Raw genomic sequence first — 16,539 nt, 5'->3', positions numbered from 1 at the left:
TAAAGCCTCAGCCTGCGACGCTGCATCCCATATGGGCGCCGGTTCAAGTCCCGGCTGCTCCTCTTCCCATCCAGCTCCCTGCTAATGCGCCTGGGAAAGCAGTGGAAGACGGCCCCAGTGCTTGGGCCCCTGCACCCCCGGGGGAGACCCAGGGGAAGCTCCTGGCTCCTGGCTTTGGGCTGGCTCAGCGCCGACCCCTGCCCCTCAGATGCACGCCCCATCACCTTGTTGAGAGCGCTGGCTCCTGTGAGGATGATGTGGGAATTTTCCACCTGGATCACGCGCTGGCCCAGCCTCACCAGGTACGCCCCGATGCCCAGGGCCCGGCAGGTCACCTGTGGAGGAGACACCACCCCTTCTGAGTCCCAGGGGTGGAGTGCCTCATCGCCCCCTGGTGGCCATAAATGGAAGTTCCGGCTTGGCCCGGGTTCCACCTGAGCCCCAAATGGCAGAAGCAAAAGCCTGTCCTACCAGGCACTTGGAGCTTGGCTTCCTATCCGGAGAGAACCCTGCCAGCTAAGAAAAGCACGGGAAAAGTGAACAGATGGTGAAGGCTCGGGGTCTTAGGAGGCCTGGGTGCATTTCTACTGAACTTGGCCATTCCAGAGCCATCGCACAACCCAAACGTGCGGGAGAGCCCGGCAGATAAAAATGATGGAAGCCAGGGACGGCCTGCGTGGAGCTAACAGGACCGCGCCCATGGCAAGCTCCTGGTTCCAATCCTGCTCCGCGGGGGAGGCGGGAGGACCAGCACACAGGCACTCCCTGCGCCATTGCGGACTGTCTGGTGAGCCCTGGGTCCCTGCACGATGGAATGAAAAGGCTCCTACATTCTGATGCAAAAAAGAAACCTCAAGTCCGTGCCCTACGAGGGGTCATCCTTGGGCTTGGAGCGGGCACCAGTGTGTGGACGCTGCCCACAACTAGGCCATCTCAGCAGCAAAACCCTGCCCGGCGCTCCTGGGTCTGAGCCCTGGGGTGGGGCTGAGCACATTTCTAAGGAGAGCCGGGCACTGCCGAGGCTGGCGGTTCCAGGCTTGGGACCCTCGGTGGAACCCGAGCCGACCTGCAGCACAGGGACTCAAACTGGTGCCCACACGGGATGATGGCGTGTTCACACCAGAGGGAAATGGACCATGAAGAAGGCAGGCATGGGTCCAAACCATTCCTTCTGCATCAACACAGACTTAGCTATCTGTCAGTTCCATTTGTCCCATGAACCATCAGAAATGGCTTCCCGGCCTCGTGGTGATGTTGGGGGAGGAGGTAGCCACTAGCTGGGTTCCAGGTCCACGCGGAAGTACTTCCAAGGGCGGCTTTGAGATTCCCAGCCAGGGGCAGCGGGCGGGGGTGGAGGTGACCGCAGTGGCCACACGGTGTTCATGGGTGCAGGCACACGGTGGATGCCCGGGGGTCCTCGCTGGGCCACGGGGCTGGGCGGGCGGGGGCTCACCATGCTGATGGTGACGATCTCGTCGTACGCCAGGGAGGACTCCCCCGCAATCATGCCCGAGCCCCGCAGATTCTCCACGCCCAGGCCGTCCTCCTTGCCCACGATGTCCGTGATGACGTATCTGCAGGACCAGAAGCCCGTCGGAGGCCGAGCCCCGCCCCTCGCACCCATGCCAGGCTCGGGGAGGCCGGGGTCCAGGGCCCTCCCCCTCGTTCCCCGCGATGCCCGCCCATGCTCTGAGAGCCGCCCCTCGCCCCTACGCTAGCCTCGGGGCGGGCGGGGGGGATCAAAGGGAAGAACGGGGTCCAGGGCCCTCCCCCTGGGCCCCTGCGATGCCCGCCCACGCAGAAGCTCCATCCCACCCACGCTCCGAGCCCCGCCCCTCACGCCCACGCCAGGCTCGGGGAGGCCGGGGTCCAGGGCCCGCCCCCTTGGCCCCTGCGATGCCCGCCCATGCTCTGAGAGCCGCCGGAGCCCTTCGCTGCAAAGGTTCTGAGAAGGCCTGCAGCAAGGTGTACATCACATGGCCCTGCACAGTGTTCGCAAGCTCATTTCACTACAGAAATTTAAATTTTTTTTTTTTTTGGCCCACATATCACTAATGCACATTCCAGAAACCCCCATCTGGGAAATCCTGATTTAGTCGGTCGCACTCAGGGAAGACCGAAGTTTCCCTGGGAACGATCGACGGTCGGTGGGGGGCCTCAGGTTCTCAGTGGACAGACCCCTGCCCCGCCCACCATGTCACTGCGGAGCCAGGAGCCCAATTCTCCCTGCAGGCTGTGCGATTTTGACAAAGGAGTGGTTCATTTCAAGGGTCCCAGCCGTGCTCGCCCCGGAGGGCACTCAAGGATCCCCTGGCGCAAACGCCACCACCCGCCTTGAAGATACTGCCCTGGGGCGGCGGCGGCGAGAAGCCACGGCCCTGCGCACAGGTGCACAGGGAGGGGCCAGGAGCCCCCAGACTTACCTGGATTCTCCTCCTTCCTCGATGTGCTTGCAGTGCACGGAGTTCAGGGAGCTGATCTTCGTGTAGTCTTGCGGGGTCAGGTACAGGTATTTGAACCCCTTGAAAATCGGAATTCAGTGAGCCCCGGGGGTCCAGCTGCCTGCACCCCTGGCCACTGCTTGTTAATGCCTGTCAACGCGGTGGCGGATGACTGGCCTGGGTGATCTGGCATCCCATAACCAAGTGCCTGGGGATGCGCACCCTGGGAGGCAGCAGGGAAGGCTCGGGCACCTGGGCCCCCCCCCGCACCCCCATAGGAGACCTGGATGGAGCTCCTGGCTCCTGGTGTCCCCCTGGCCCAGCCCTGGCGGGTGTGGGCGTTTGGGGAGTGAGTCGGTCAATGGAAAATCTCTGTCTCTCTCTCTCTGCCTTTCAAATAATTTTTAAATTTATTTATTTATTTATTTGAGAGGTAGAGTTACAGACAGAAAGAGACAGAGAGGTCTCTCATCTGCTGGTTCACTCTCCAAATGGCCTCAATGGCTGGAGCTGGGCCAATCTGAAGCCAGGAATCAGGAGCTTCTTCTGGGTCTCCCATGCAGGTGCAGGGGCCCAAGGACTTGGGCCATCTTCTACTGCTTTCTCAGGCCACAGTGGAGAGCTGGATCGGAAGAGGAGCAGCTGGGACTCGAACCAGTGCTTATATGGGATGCCAGCAGAGTCTTAACCTACTAGGCACAGCACCTGCCCCTCAAAGTTTTAAAAAGTTTTTAATGTCAGCACTGCGTAAGTAACCCAGGCTAATAACAGCTGGACACTCACGGGCATTTTGAGCTCCGCTTTGCCCACCTGGCCCTCTCCCACCGCCGCTGCCACTCAGCCTTCCTCCATCTTTTCATTACCACTACCCTGAAGAACCTGCTCAGGTACTCGCTCCCTTCAGGCCAGCCACCCCCCCCCCAACCTTGATGTTAAAGTCAGACTGGTTGTGCTCTCTGCGCACGGGGTGTGTGTGTGTGTGTGCATGTGTGTGTGTGCGCGCACACTCATGTACTTACTGTTCCTTAGCAGAAATGCTTAGGGACACAAGTGTTTCAGATGTGGAATTTTCTCAAATTCTCCAGTTTCTGCAAATAACGAGTTCTTGGGGATGGGACCAAGTCTAAACACAAATTTCACTTCTGTGGGGCCAATGCTGTGGCGTAGCAGGTTAAGCCACCGTCTCCAGCACCAGCATCCCATATGGGCGCTGGTTCAAGTCCTGGCCGCTCCACTTCCAATCCAGCTCCCTGCTCATGCACCTGGGAAAGCAGCAGAGGATGGCCCAAGTGCTTGAGCCCCTGCCACCCACGTGGAGACCTGGAGGGAGCTCCGGGCTTCTGCCTGGCCCAGCCCTGGCCATTGCAGCCATCTGGGAAGTAAGCCAGCACATGGAACATTGATCAATCAATCTCTCTCTCTCTCTCTCTCTCTCTGCCTCTCTGGAATTCTGCCTTTCAAATAAATAATGAATAAATCTTTACAAAAAAAGGGAAAACATTCACTAGTGTTTCACGCACACCTTATGCACACAGCCTGAAGGGAATTTTACAAAGTAAGCTTCACGCGCCAGCCTTTCGCCGTGACCCCGTGGCACGGGCTCAGGCGTGGCCCTCTCCATGGGTGGCGTCACCGGGACTCACAACCATCCTGATCCTGCAGCGCTCTGCCCACCTGTAGCAGCTGAGCGTCATGCGGCCACCCCAGCCCCAGGGCGTGCGTACCTTGTGGGGGTCCTCGGGGTCCACCCAGGCCACCTGGAACATGTGTTTGATCTCCTCGGCCAGGCCGATGCGGGCCCCGCTGTTGGCCGCCAGGTAGACTTTGGGGATGCCCTCGGCCCGGGCCAGCTCGGACGCCCGCATGTACAGCAGGTCCTCCCCCTGGCCGAAGGAGCCGATGCGGAAGGTGATGTCGTTGCCGATGACGATCACGTCCCGCCCTTCCGGGTACTCCCGCGTCTTGAACCGCATCTTGAAAGCCACCATGCCCACCTGCAGGGAGAGGCGGGTGTCTCAGGGCAGCGGGCTTGTGTCTGCAGGGGGGCCTTGGAGGAAGACTGAGCCGGCCTCCGGGGGGCTGGGCTCTGCCGAGCGCCTACCTCGTTGCCGCCGGGAAGCCGGTTCATCTCCACCAGCTGGCCCTGCGGGTCCAGCACTAACTCCGTGTAGGTCAGGATGTCCTTGGGGTACTTGTCCGGGGAGCCCCACAGCTTAAAGAGGGCCTGGGGACACAGGAGGAGAGAGGAAACACGTGATGTCCTTGGTACAACTCAGTCTGGGTCTCCCAGTGGGCAGCGGGGGCCCAGGGACGGCAGTGCACCTGCTGCCTCCAGGGAGCACCTAGGCAGAAGCCGGATGGAAGTGGAGGTGGGACTTGAACCCAGGCCCTCTCAGATGGGATGCAGGGGTCCTGTGAGGACTGAACCGCTGTGCCACATGCACGCCCCTAGGATCAGCTTTCCAAATTCTACCAAAGAATACTCTGGAGTGAGCCTGAATGTACTAATTGTGTGAACTAACTTCACAATATAGAATCTTTCCATCATGCATAAGTGTGTGCCGTCTCTTCATTTATTTACGGTTTATGTATCTCCACAAAGTGGAGCATCCAGGACACAAACAGGCGCCCATCTGGGATGCCGACACCGCAGGTGGCAGCTTAATTCACCGCGCTACAGTGCAGCCCCTCTGAATCTGTTTTGATAAGACCCATTTCCCTTGGAAATTTTCCACTTCAGCTGTTTGCAAAGGTGGGGGCTGTCTACAGTACAGCTGGGGCGCCGCTGATTTGGAATCCGAAATCCAAAACACTCTGAAGCCTGACACTTTCTGAGCACCAACATGACCCTAAGAATCAGACTTGGCCGGCGCCGCGGCTCACTAGGCTAATCCTCAGTCTTGCAGCGCCAGCACACCGGGTTCTAGTCCCGGTTGGGGCACCGGATTCTGTCCCGGTTGCCCCTCTTCCAGGCCAGCTCTCTGCTGTGGCCAGGGAGTGCAGTGGAGGATGGCCCAAGTACTTGGGCCCTGCACTCTCATGGGAGACCAGGAGAAGCACCTGGCTCCTGCCATCGGATCAGCGTGGTGCGCCGGCCACAGCGCAGCCATTGGAGGGTGAACCAACAGCAAAGGAAGACCTTTCTCTCTGTCTCTCTCTCTCACTGTCCACTCTGCCTGTCAAAAAAATAAATAAATAAATAAAAAAGAATCAGACTTTGCTGGAACACTTCAGATTTCAGATTTTTGAATCAGGGATGCAAAATGGTAAAATCTATGCTCCCAAGCATTTCAGATAAAGGCTACTCAACCGGTACCCTGCTTCTTTATCAAAAAGAGAAAGAATGGATTTGCTTCTGATTCAGTTTTACTTCTTCTGCTACGACCTACGAGGGCAGAGGCAAAAGACACAGACAATGATATTCATAATGGCAGATTCATTAGGTGCCTATGGAATACCCCACATATATGTATTTATTGGGCACTTCCTGAATATTTCACACATATTCATCAGGCACCTACTGAGTTCTTTACATATATTTACTTATTTGCTTATTAGGCACCTACTGAATATATATATATATATTAGGCACCTACTGAACACTTCATATATATTTCTCCAACAGCCCTGTAGTCAGGTACCACCACTGTTCTTTTCGAGAGCAGGAAAATGAAGCCCAGAAAGGTACAGAACTTGCCCAGGGGCAGCAGGAAGCAAAAGTTCAAGGCCAGGCTGCAGTGACTCCGGTGAGTAGCTTTTCCAACTGTGCTGCATCTCCCCCAGCTGGGGCACAGGTAAGAACGGACACTTCCCGCCCAGTGGGAGGCCCTGGACCTCGGGTTCACAATTATCAGTCACCGAGCACTGGAGGGGGAGTGGAGAGACAGCCCAGCACTAGGTCAGCTGGCTTATCTCTTCTACAGGCCCGGCTCCATTGTTTAAAAAGGGGCAGAAAGCAACCACTGAACACATTCAAATGTTGCTACAACTGAAAAGCATCAATAGTGGGTGCACACATTGGCCGTGACTTTGTTTCCTTCTTCCCATCCCCCTCTGCATTTCCCACTGCCTTCAATCAGAACCACGTAAGGAAAGATTCCTTTCTGGAAGGAGGCTTGGGGCAGGTGTTGTGGCCCAGTGCACGGCGCCACCTCTTGGGACACCCGCGTCCCCTACAGGGTACCTGGGATCGAATCCCACCTCCGCTTCCCATGCAGCTTCCTGCTAACGCACACCCTGGGGGGCCGCAGGTGACAGCTCCAGTACTTGGGCCCCTGCCTCCACATCGGGGACCACGATGGAGCTCCTGGTTCCTGGATTCAGTGTGACCCAGCCCTGGCTGTTGTGGCCATCTGGAGAGTGAACCAGCAGATGGACGCGTGCGCGCTCTCTCTCTCTCTCTCTCTCACTGCCACTCTACCTTTCAAATATAAACAAACAAACAAGTAAATAAGTCAAGGCAGTAACCCCCTGCTCTTCACCCTGGTCCACCCAGCCTTAGAATGGAGCCTGGCGAGGGGCAGAGACTTAATAAAGGGGACATTTAAGAGGCGGGAAGCAAAGGCAACAGAACGCTAATTGATTGGTCACAGAACACGGATGGAGGACTCACTTTTTATCTTTCTTTCGGTCTCCTTTATTTTCTGAAATGTCTCCCTGGGACTACCTTATCTCTGGGATGGAAGTGGGTTTGCTTTGGGAAAATGGGTGCCTAACTCATTCCCAGGGTTTGCTTCTCCGTGTTCGTTAGCCTGAGTCCCAGGGAGCAGCCGAGGACCCGGGGGACGGGGGTGGAGCAGCGGGACTTGCCTGCCTGAACATTTCCGGGAAGTCGTACACGTAGGTGGTGCCCAGCGACTGGGCCTGGAACCGCTTGGCTTGCAGCAGGTCTTTGGTGACGTAGGGCGTGTTGATCAGCATCCCGTGCTGAGGCCCCTGCTTGTGGCCGAAGGAGTGGAACATGATCTGTTCCGGGAGGCAAGAAGGCGGACGGTGAGGGAGCCCGCGGACCACCTGGCCGCCCCTCCCCTGTCTCCACCCAGCCCTCGGCGGACTCGCAAAGGCAAAGCCAAGCCCTGCAGCCTCTCAAGGGAGGGTCCGGGCTGGTGTACGGCCCTGCTGTGTCTCTGCTGACAACCAGGACAGACGGCTCTGAGGGAGACGCGGAGGCTGAGCTGGAAATGACCATGACCCTCGTACCACTCACACACGCACACACATGTGCACACACATGTGCACAGTGCACACGCATGTGCACACATGCACACACAGAACAGGACGGCTCTGAGGGAGACGCGGAGGCTGAGCTGGAAATGACCACGACCCTCGTACCACTCACTCACGCACACACGTGCACACACATGTGCGCACATGCACACACAGAACAGGACGGCTCTGAGGGAGACGCGGAGGCCAAGCTGCAGAAACGACCATGACCCTCGCACCACTCACATGCGTGCACACACAGTGCACACACACACAGAGAACGGGACGGCACAGAGGAGATGCGGAGGCAGAGCTGCAGAAATGACTATAGTCATCATACCATTCACAGACACGCATGTACACACATACACACACGCACACATGTGCACACACACATATGCACACACATCCACACATGTGCACACACATATGCACACACAAACAGGACGGCACAGGGGGAGACATGGAGGCAGAGCTGCAGAAATGATCGTGATCATCTTACCATCTGCACACACACACATACAAACATGTGCACAGGCACACGTACACACACGCACACACACAAGTGCACACAAAAGCCGGTGAAATCCGAGGACGGCCTGTATTCGAGGGAACAGAACTGCACCGTGCCAATCCCCTGTTGGGAACACGCTGCTGGGGCTGCGTGAGCTACTGTCTCAGGGGAAGCTGGGAGAGGGGACACAGAACTCGCTCTCCTGATTCCGCAACTTCCTGGGTGTCATCTTCACTTCCAAATAAATACAGTGTATTTCAAAATTACTAAAATCACGTGTGTGTGTGTGTGTGTGTGTGTGAGTGTGTGAGAGAGAGAGAGGAGAGAGACTTCTAAATGTTCATGGAAAATGGAATGAAAAGTGTGAGGCGTGCGTCCGCCTCAGCAGTACAGATGCCCGCACCCCAGATCAGAGAACCTGGCTGTGGCTCCTGCCTCCAGCTTGCCCCAGTGCAGACCCCACGAGGCAGCAGTGATGGCTCCAGCAGCTGGGTCGCCGCCACCACAGGGGCGACTTGGGTTGAATTCCCCGGCTCTGCCCCAGCCCTGGCCACTGCACGCATTTGGGATGTGAACCAGCAGATGGGAGCTCTGTCTGTGTCTCTCTGAACAAACAATTTTTTAAAGCTGATTTTAGTGTAAGAGAGGGTCTTTAAAAAGTTGTAGACAAACACCTATTATGAAAAAACTCTGGGGCCAGCGCGGTGGCATGGCTGGTGAAGCCGCTGCCTGCAGTGCCGGCATCCCATACAGGTGCCTGTTCAAGACCTGGCTGCTCTGCTTCCGATCCAGCTCTCTGCCATGGCCTGGGAAAGCAGTGGAAGATGGCCCAAGTGCTTGGGCCCCTGCACCCACGTGGGAGACCTGGAGGAAGCTCCTGGCTCCTGGCTCCTGGCTCCTGGCTCCTGGCTTCGGATCGGATCAGCTCAGCTACAGCCATTGTGGTCATTTAGGAAGTGAACCAGCAGATGGAAGACCTGTCTGTCTCTCTCTCTCTCTGCCTCTGCCTCTCTTTAACTGTCTTTCAAATAAATAAATAAATCTTAAAAAAAAAAACTCTGCATGGATTTCAAAAGTTTTTTGCCCCAACAACACTTCCCTAACTTTTACTCCATCTACCATGAGTACTCTCATATACACACAAATGGCCGGCAAAAGGCCCCCTGACCCACTTCACAGAAGTGAAACAGCCGGGGACAGTACTTCCCTACACAAACCAATTTGGAGGCGGCACCACGATGAACCCGGGTACGCGGGCCTGGGACTGGACGTCACTGCGAGAAAAGGTGCCCGCCCCCGGGGTGGGGGGTGGGGCTGCTGCTTAGGTCGGAAGTGCGGATGCGGCACAATAAGGATGCAATGAGCATGCACGTGCACGTGCACGCGCGCGCGCACACACACACACACACACACACCCCACCGCGGCAGCCCCCCGCGCCCCCGCCCGGCCTCACGTTGCCAGATCTGGGCTCGGTCACTTCCTTGTAGAGGCTGATGTCCAGGTAGTAGCCGGACTCGTTGGTGATGAAGAGGCGGACCGGCAGGGCGCTGCCGCTGGTGCTCTGCCGGATGTTGATCTTGACCTCGGCTTGGAGCACGCGCAGCTTCCACAGGCGGCTGCCGTAGCGCATCACCATGGAGCGCACCGACTCCTCGATCTGCCCCAAGACACACCAGGGCCCGTGTCAGAGCCCTCTCCCCGCACACTCCCAAGACGGTGGGGCGGCGACGCGGACTGAAGGCGCAGCGTTGGCGCCGCCCGCATACCCCGCACGAGCTATCAGCCTGGAACGACCCGAGGCCCCTAGCCGAGTGGTTAGACACTGGCCAGGCGCGGTGCCCGTCTCACGACACAGCTGAAATTAACAACAACGAGTCTCAGAAGGTTCCGGGGTCTAATGGAGGCAGGCGTCTCCGGCTGCCAACGAGGCTGCAAGGTGCTGGTGTTCGCCCGCAGCTCCGCTCTCATGGGCCGGGAGGGGAGACCCCAAAGCAGCGTAGCACGAAGAGCCGGGTGAGACGCCCTGCCTCCCCGGGAGAGCCACCCCCTGCCCCGCAGGCGAGACCTTGAGGGGGTCCATGATGACGGTGGGCACGAAGTTGAGAAAGATGTGGTTGCAGTCGGTGCGCACGCTGGTGTTGTTGAAGGCCACCTCCAGCTCGTCCATGGCCTCCAGCAGCAGCCGTTCGCCCTCGTTTTGCAGGTACTCGAAGGACGCCTCCTGCGGGGGGCGGGGCAGGGGTGGGGCTAAGGTGAGGAGCGCGGAAACACAGCCTGGGAGGGGCGCAGAAACACAGCCTGGTAGGGGCGCACAGAGGGAGTCGCAAACATTGCCCTCCTCCCACGTGCCAGGCAGGAAGGCCTAGCCCAGGCGCCCAACAGCCCCAGGTCTGGTAGCCTCTTGTGGTCGCAGCTGACCCTGGAGGGGCTGCCCCACCCCTACCCAAAGCTGGCCAGGTCCTAGGGACAGCCAACACCGTGCCTTCGGACTGTGGTCTTCAGTGCAAAGCAACCAACCCCGGGTCACCGCCAGCCACCTCCATAGCTGGCTCTCAGCCTCCAGCCCCGCACCCCAGGGACCTGCCGAAATGACTCACAGCCTCCCCTAACCGTAAACCTGCTTGCCTGGGACTTGTCCATGGCTGCCTTCGGAGACCATGGTAAATATTCCTAGCCACATTCTCCCCTGTCACCTGACCTCCCTGGGACTTCCCCCTGGCGCCCCCTTGCCCCGTTTAGGCATGGCGAGCCCCGTCCTTGGAAACCGTATATGAGAAACTATGCAATTTCAGCAACCATCATGTGTGTCCCCCATCCTCTCCCCGCCACGTACAACCCACCTCCGTCTGTCGGCTTAACCAAGCCTACACACAAGATCTATATTGGGGTCAGCGCTGTGGTGCAGTGGGTTAATGCCTTGGGCTGAAACTCCGGCATCCCATATGGGCGCCGACTCAAAACCTGGCTGTTCCACTTCCGATCCAGCTCTCTGCCATGGCCTGGGAAAGCAGTAGAAGATGGCCCAAGTCCTTGGGCCCCTGCACCCACATGGGAGACCCAGAAGAAGTTCCTGGCTCCTGGCTTTAAATCGGCCCAGCTCTGGCCATTGCGGCCATCTGGGGAGTGAACCAACAGATGGAGGACCTCTCTCTCTCTCTCTCTCTCTGCCTCTGCCTCCCTGTAACTCTGCCTTTCAGATAAATAAATAAATCTTTTAAAAAATCTATTAAAACATCTAATCTAGCTGACTGCAATGGCAAAACCGGAGATTAGCTTAATGTCCATCAAATGGGATTGAGTTTAGGGGAAAAAAAAAGCATCATGGACAATTTTTCATTAACATGGAGAAAGGTCCCCAAGTAACTGGCCAGTGAAAACCAGGCCCAGAAGTAACTGGCCAATGAAGGCCAGTGATACCTGGCGAAGGAGCTCTCTGGCCTGAGCCCTGGCATGTGGCATAGCACCTGGCACTCGAGGGTGCCAGCCCAGAATCAGGCCCACAGAGGGTCCCCACCAGGGCTGGCCCTTCTATGGCAGCATTCGGGGTCCTTCCACCTGATCCGGTTTAGCACGATTGGGGGTGGGCAGGGGGCCTGGTGGGATGCTCGCCTTTCGTTATCAGAGCGCCGGGGTTCAAGTCCTGGCTCGGGCTCCTGATTCCAGCTTCCTGCCCCCGTGCATCCCCAGAAGCAGCAGGTGATGGCTGCAGTCCTTGGGTTCCTGCCACCCATGTGGGCAACTCAGAGGCAGTTCCTGGCTCCTGGCTTCAACCCACCAGCATTTGGGGAGTAAGCCTACAGATAGGGGAGCTCTCTCTGTCTCTCCAATAAATAAAATAATTTTTTTAAAGCATTACAAAGGTTTGCAGCAGTTTGAAATTTCCACACCATAGATTTTGCTAAACATAAGAAACCATGAACAACGATTACTCATTGGCAAATGTAAGAATTTCCGCGACAAACCAGCAGTTTCCTGTCTTCTCGGACAGAGACCCTCAGGGGGACAAGAAACAGATCCCAGCACGGCCAGCTGGGACGTGACAACAGGCCACGTCACAGCCCCCGCCCCCTCCAGGCCGGGGGCCACAAGTGTGGGAAGTGGGTGCCCCAGGCACTGCTCTGAGCAGGCATCTGGGCTGCGGCCCGAGGGCCGAGCCGGGAGAGGGCCGGCTGGGGCCGGCTGGGGCCGGCTCACCTTGGTGATCAGGTCCGAGTGCCTGATGATGGCGCGGATGAAGAACCTGTGGTCTGTCACCTCCGCCCCTTCCTTGACCTTGGCGGCGCCCAGGTACAGGTGCATCTTGTGGTTGGCGCAGGGCACGGCGGTCAGGTCGAAGTTGCGCATGCGGCTGAGTTCCAGCTGGAAGGCCAGGGCCGGCTCCAGGTGGCGGTAAATGCGGTCCTCCGCGAACTGCAGGCCGGCCAGCCGGATGGAGCAGACGGACAGACAGACACAGGCACGCAGTGTGACACAGGTGCCCTCTCCTGCAGACCCCCGTACCCAGGAACGTGGCATTCACTGTATCAGCTAACTGGTGAGCAACCCGCAGGTGCAAGGGACCTGCAGTTTTGCTGAGAGCCGCTGAGAACTGGGAGACCATGTGCCGGGGCACTGTTGCCTCCTGGTCCTAGCTGAGCTCGTGGCTCGTGGCTGCAGCCTCTCCGGCTGTGGGAATCCAGTGGGATCTTGCATCTGAGCCTACCTGTCCCAGATCAGGGTCAATGAACCATGAACTCTTTCTTAAAGGGCCAGAGAGTAAATGTTTCAGGCTGATGGGCCAAATGGTTTCCACCTCAACTACTCATTCTCCACTGCACAGAGAGAGCCACATTGTACAATTCGGAATCCAATGCATGTGGCTGAGTCCCAATAAAACTTTATTTACAAAAACCAGGGGGCCAGACTAACAGTTATAGTCTGCTAAGTCCTGGGCAAGATGACCACGCGAAAAAGAGGCTGGTTTAGGGCCGTCTTCCCAGCGAGCCACCACGTACAAAACTGTCCAGGTGAGCCAGACACTCAGAGAAAGGGCAGGATTTCACAAGGTCTGTGCTCCACGTGGGAAACACAAGGCTCTCGCTAGAACCACCCTCCCAGCAGGAGCTCGGTCTACACAGACGTCACCACCTTCTGTAAGACGGGAGACCCTACGTGGGGAGCGCATTTTTCATGCAGATCAAAGACGCCTTGGGAGAGAGTCCGGGATCCCGGCTTTCGGGCTTACCTCATCTCTTGCTCTGAAAGTGAAGAACTTGGGGAATTCTTTCTGCAGAAAAAGATCCATACAAACGACAGGTAAGTCCAGCCAGACTCACGGGAATACCTGCAGAACTACTTGGTGGCTGCTCCCGGTAACCCAAGGTCACTTCCACGTGGAAAGCCTTCTCTTTTCTAATAACTGACCCCACCCCGATCTACAGACCAAACATCAAACAAACGGCACTGAGCCCAGGGGAAGCGAACAGACTCCCACAGGCGACCCGGGCACCCGACTGACCTGCTGGGCAATCAGGAATGTGATTCTTCGCAGCCCGTAATCCACAAGGATATTTTTCTGCATTGCAAACCAGACACGATGGGATATTATTTGCCAATGTAAAGGACTGGCGTGTTGCTGCTGCTAGTGCACGGGGGACCTCGCCAGCACCATGCCCAGTGGAGGCAGCCAGTCACCCAACACGGGGAGGATCCCTGGCTCCTGGCTTCAGCCTGGCCCAGCCGTTGGGGCCAACTGGGGAGTGAACCAGCGGATGGAAGACCTCTCTCTTTCGCTCTCTCTGTCTTCCCATCTCCCTCGTTCTCTCCCCCTCTATCTGTAACTCTGCCTTTCAAATAAATAAATGCATCTTCATAAAAAATAAGAAAGAGGTAGACACACACCCTTAAGGTGACAGTTTAGCGGGATGCAGGCTGGAAAGAGAACAGATGAACAGCAAGACAAGGGAGATTCCAGTGTAGGGAAAGTAGCCCAAGGATGGGTTCCCAACTAAGGGTGGGGCACACGTGTGCTGGGAACATGTGTGTGACTTGTGTGTGAGGTGCGTGTGAGTGTGCATGCTTGTAGTTAACAAAAACATTTAAATATAGCAAGACATAAATCATACACATATGTATTTTGCCCTTTCCCCAATATTTATATATCCTGGCAGCTCAGAGCTGGGTGAGGAGGCAGTGGTGGGCCTGGTGGTTAAGACACTTGCATCCCACCATGGGGTGCTTGTACCCACTCTGGACCCCAGATTCCTGCCAGTGCAGACCCTGGGGGCAGTGCATCCCACCCTGGGGTGCCTGTATCCACTCCAGACCCGATTCCTGCCAGTGCAGACCCTGGGGGCAGTGCATCCCACCCTGGGGTACCTGTATCCACTCCGGATCCCAGCTTCCTGCCAATACAGACCCTGGGGGCAGTAGGGAATGGCTCAAGTACTTGGGTTTCTGCCACCTTCATGGGAGACTGGATTGAATCCACAGCTCCCAGCTCCAGCAACAGCCGACCCCCGGCCACTGTGGGCACTTGGACAGTGGACTAGCAGATGGGCACTCTCTTTGTCTCTGTCTGCCTATCTCTGTCGGTCTCTATATCTCAAATAAATAAAGTGGGGGGCCGGCGCTGCGGCTCACTAGGCTAATCCTCTGCCTGGGCGCCAGCACCCCGGGTTCTAGTCCCGGTCGGGACGCTGGATTCTGTCCCGGTTGCCCTTCTTCCAGGCCAGCTCTCTGCTGTGGCCAGGGAGTGCAGTGGAGGATGGCCCAAGTGCTTGGGCCCTGCACCCCATGGGAGACCAGGAGAAGCACCTGGCTCCTGCCTTCGGATCAGGCTGCCACAGCGGCCATTGGGGGATGAAGACCTTTCTCTCTGTCTCTCTCTCTCTCACTGTCCACTCTGCCTGTCAAAAATAAATAAATAAATAAATAAATAAAGTGGGTTTTTTTAAAGTTTGTGGAAAATGAAATTAAAAGATGAGTTTATTTCGGTGAAAAAAATTTAAAGCCCATGCATGAGCAGTCTTCAAAAACCTCATGGAAAATGTGTGAAGAAAAAATGATGCAAAGATTTCAAAAAATTTGGGCACCAAAATAAATTTATCTTCTAATTCCATTTTCCCATATCCTCTTTGAAGTCGCTCATACACACTTAGAATATCGTGGATTACACACATGACATACAGTGGTGCATAATACATGCTGATACACAGATCTCACAGATGCACGCATCTATTATTAGATCTCACGGACGCTCTCCCAGGTCAGGGTTTGGGGAGCTGCTCGGCCCCTTCCGCCAGCCACGTGGCACCCCACGACACGGTAACTAACTCACGCTGCCACATTCCCTGCTGCCCACACATCCTGGAGGTGGTCCTGACCCCCTCCCCACCGCCCTCTCTGGACAAAGGCACCAACAATCTTGAGCTTTGCTGGACTTGGTCAGGGAGGCTCACACACTCCCCCCCAGTTCAGGCGTCCCCGTATCTCTGCCGTGAGACGCCAAGTGGAAAATCCCGTGGCGATGTCAGCTACGTGGAGAGGAAGGAGGCACTGGGTTGGGCATGTGGTGCAGGGTTCAGTGGCTGCTTGGGACACTTGTATCCCACATGAGAGTGCCTGTGGGCCGGCACTGTGGCGCAGCAGGTAAAGCCTCTGTCTGCAGTGCCGGCATCCCACATGGGCACCGGTTCGAGTCCCGGCTGATCCACTTCCCATCCAGCTCTCTGCTATGACCTGGGAAAGCAGTAGAAGATGGCCCAAGTCCTTGGGTCCCTGCACCCACGTGGGAGACCCAGAAGAAGCTCCTGGCTCCTGGCTTTGGATTGGCTCAGCTTTGGCTGTGGTGGCCATTTGGGGAGTGAACCAGAGGATGGAAGACCTCTTTCTCTCTGCCTCTCTGTAACTCTGACTTTCAAACAAAATAAATCTTTAAAAAGAGAGAGAGAGAGAGAGAGAGAGAGAGAGAGAGAGCCTGTTTCAAGTCCCAGCTCCTCTGCTCCTGGTACCAGCTTCCTGCTAACGTGCACCATGGAAGGCAACAGTGACAGCTCAGGCAGGTGGGTTCCAGGCTCCCGGACTTGGCCTTGCCCAGCCGTGGCTGGTGTGAGCGTCTGTGGGAGGGAACCAGGGGACAGAAGATCTTTGTATCATCTGTCTCTGTCTCTCTACCTTTCGAATAAAATGAAAAAAAGAAGAAAGAGGCAGGATGGAAGGATGCCAGTATTTTCATCATGGCTGCCGCGGGCGGTGGACTACGAGTTTTGTTAAAAACCCACTGTTCAGATTTGCCTACACCTTGAACACCATCTATGATGAGCAACATGATGTAGCTGGTTAATGGGGGGAAGGCTCATGAAACCCAAGCTGCAAGAGCCGTGCCCAGGGTCTGCGTA

General features: G+C 56.7%; 1 protein-coding gene across 7 annotated transcripts in view; it reads right to left on the bottom strand.

Annotated features, from left to right (window-relative positions):
* Positions 1–16,539, bottom strand: part of ACACB (acetyl-CoA carboxylase beta) — a 130,506-nt gene that overhangs the window by 13,240 nt on the left and 100,727 nt on the right. For all 7 annotated transcript variants that reach the window (XM_051835875.2, XM_051835873.2, XM_051835877.2 and 4 more), the window contains 11 exons: positions 13,659–13,715; positions 13,386–13,427; positions 12,356–12,571; positions 10,227–10,382; positions 9,615–9,818; positions 7,251–7,406; positions 4,543–4,665; positions 4,166–4,435; positions 2,424–2,521; positions 1,454–1,574; positions 225–335 (listed from right to left, as the gene is read on the bottom strand). In XM_051835875.2, coding sequence (XP_051691835.2) covers positions 225–335; positions 1,454–1,574; positions 2,424–2,521; positions 4,166–4,435; positions 4,543–4,665; positions 7,251–7,406; positions 9,615–9,818; positions 10,227–10,382; positions 12,356–12,571; positions 13,386–13,427; positions 13,659–13,715 — 1,554 coding nt within the window. The remainder of the gene's footprint in view (positions 1–224; positions 336–1,453; positions 1,575–2,423; positions 2,522–4,165; positions 4,436–4,542; positions 4,666–7,250; positions 7,407–9,614; positions 9,819–10,226; positions 10,383–12,355; positions 12,572–13,385; positions 13,428–13,658; positions 13,716–16,539) is intronic.

Source organism: Oryctolagus cuniculus, chromosome 21 (genome assembly GCF_964237555.1).
Source record: "Oryctolagus cuniculus chromosome 21, mOryCun1.1, whole genome shotgun sequence".
Taxonomy (NCBI): Eukaryota; Metazoa; Chordata; class Mammalia; order Lagomorpha; family Leporidae; genus Oryctolagus; species Oryctolagus cuniculus.
The sequence above is the reverse complement of the archived record's forward strand: the minus strand, read 5'-3'. Positions and strand labels throughout refer to the sequence as shown.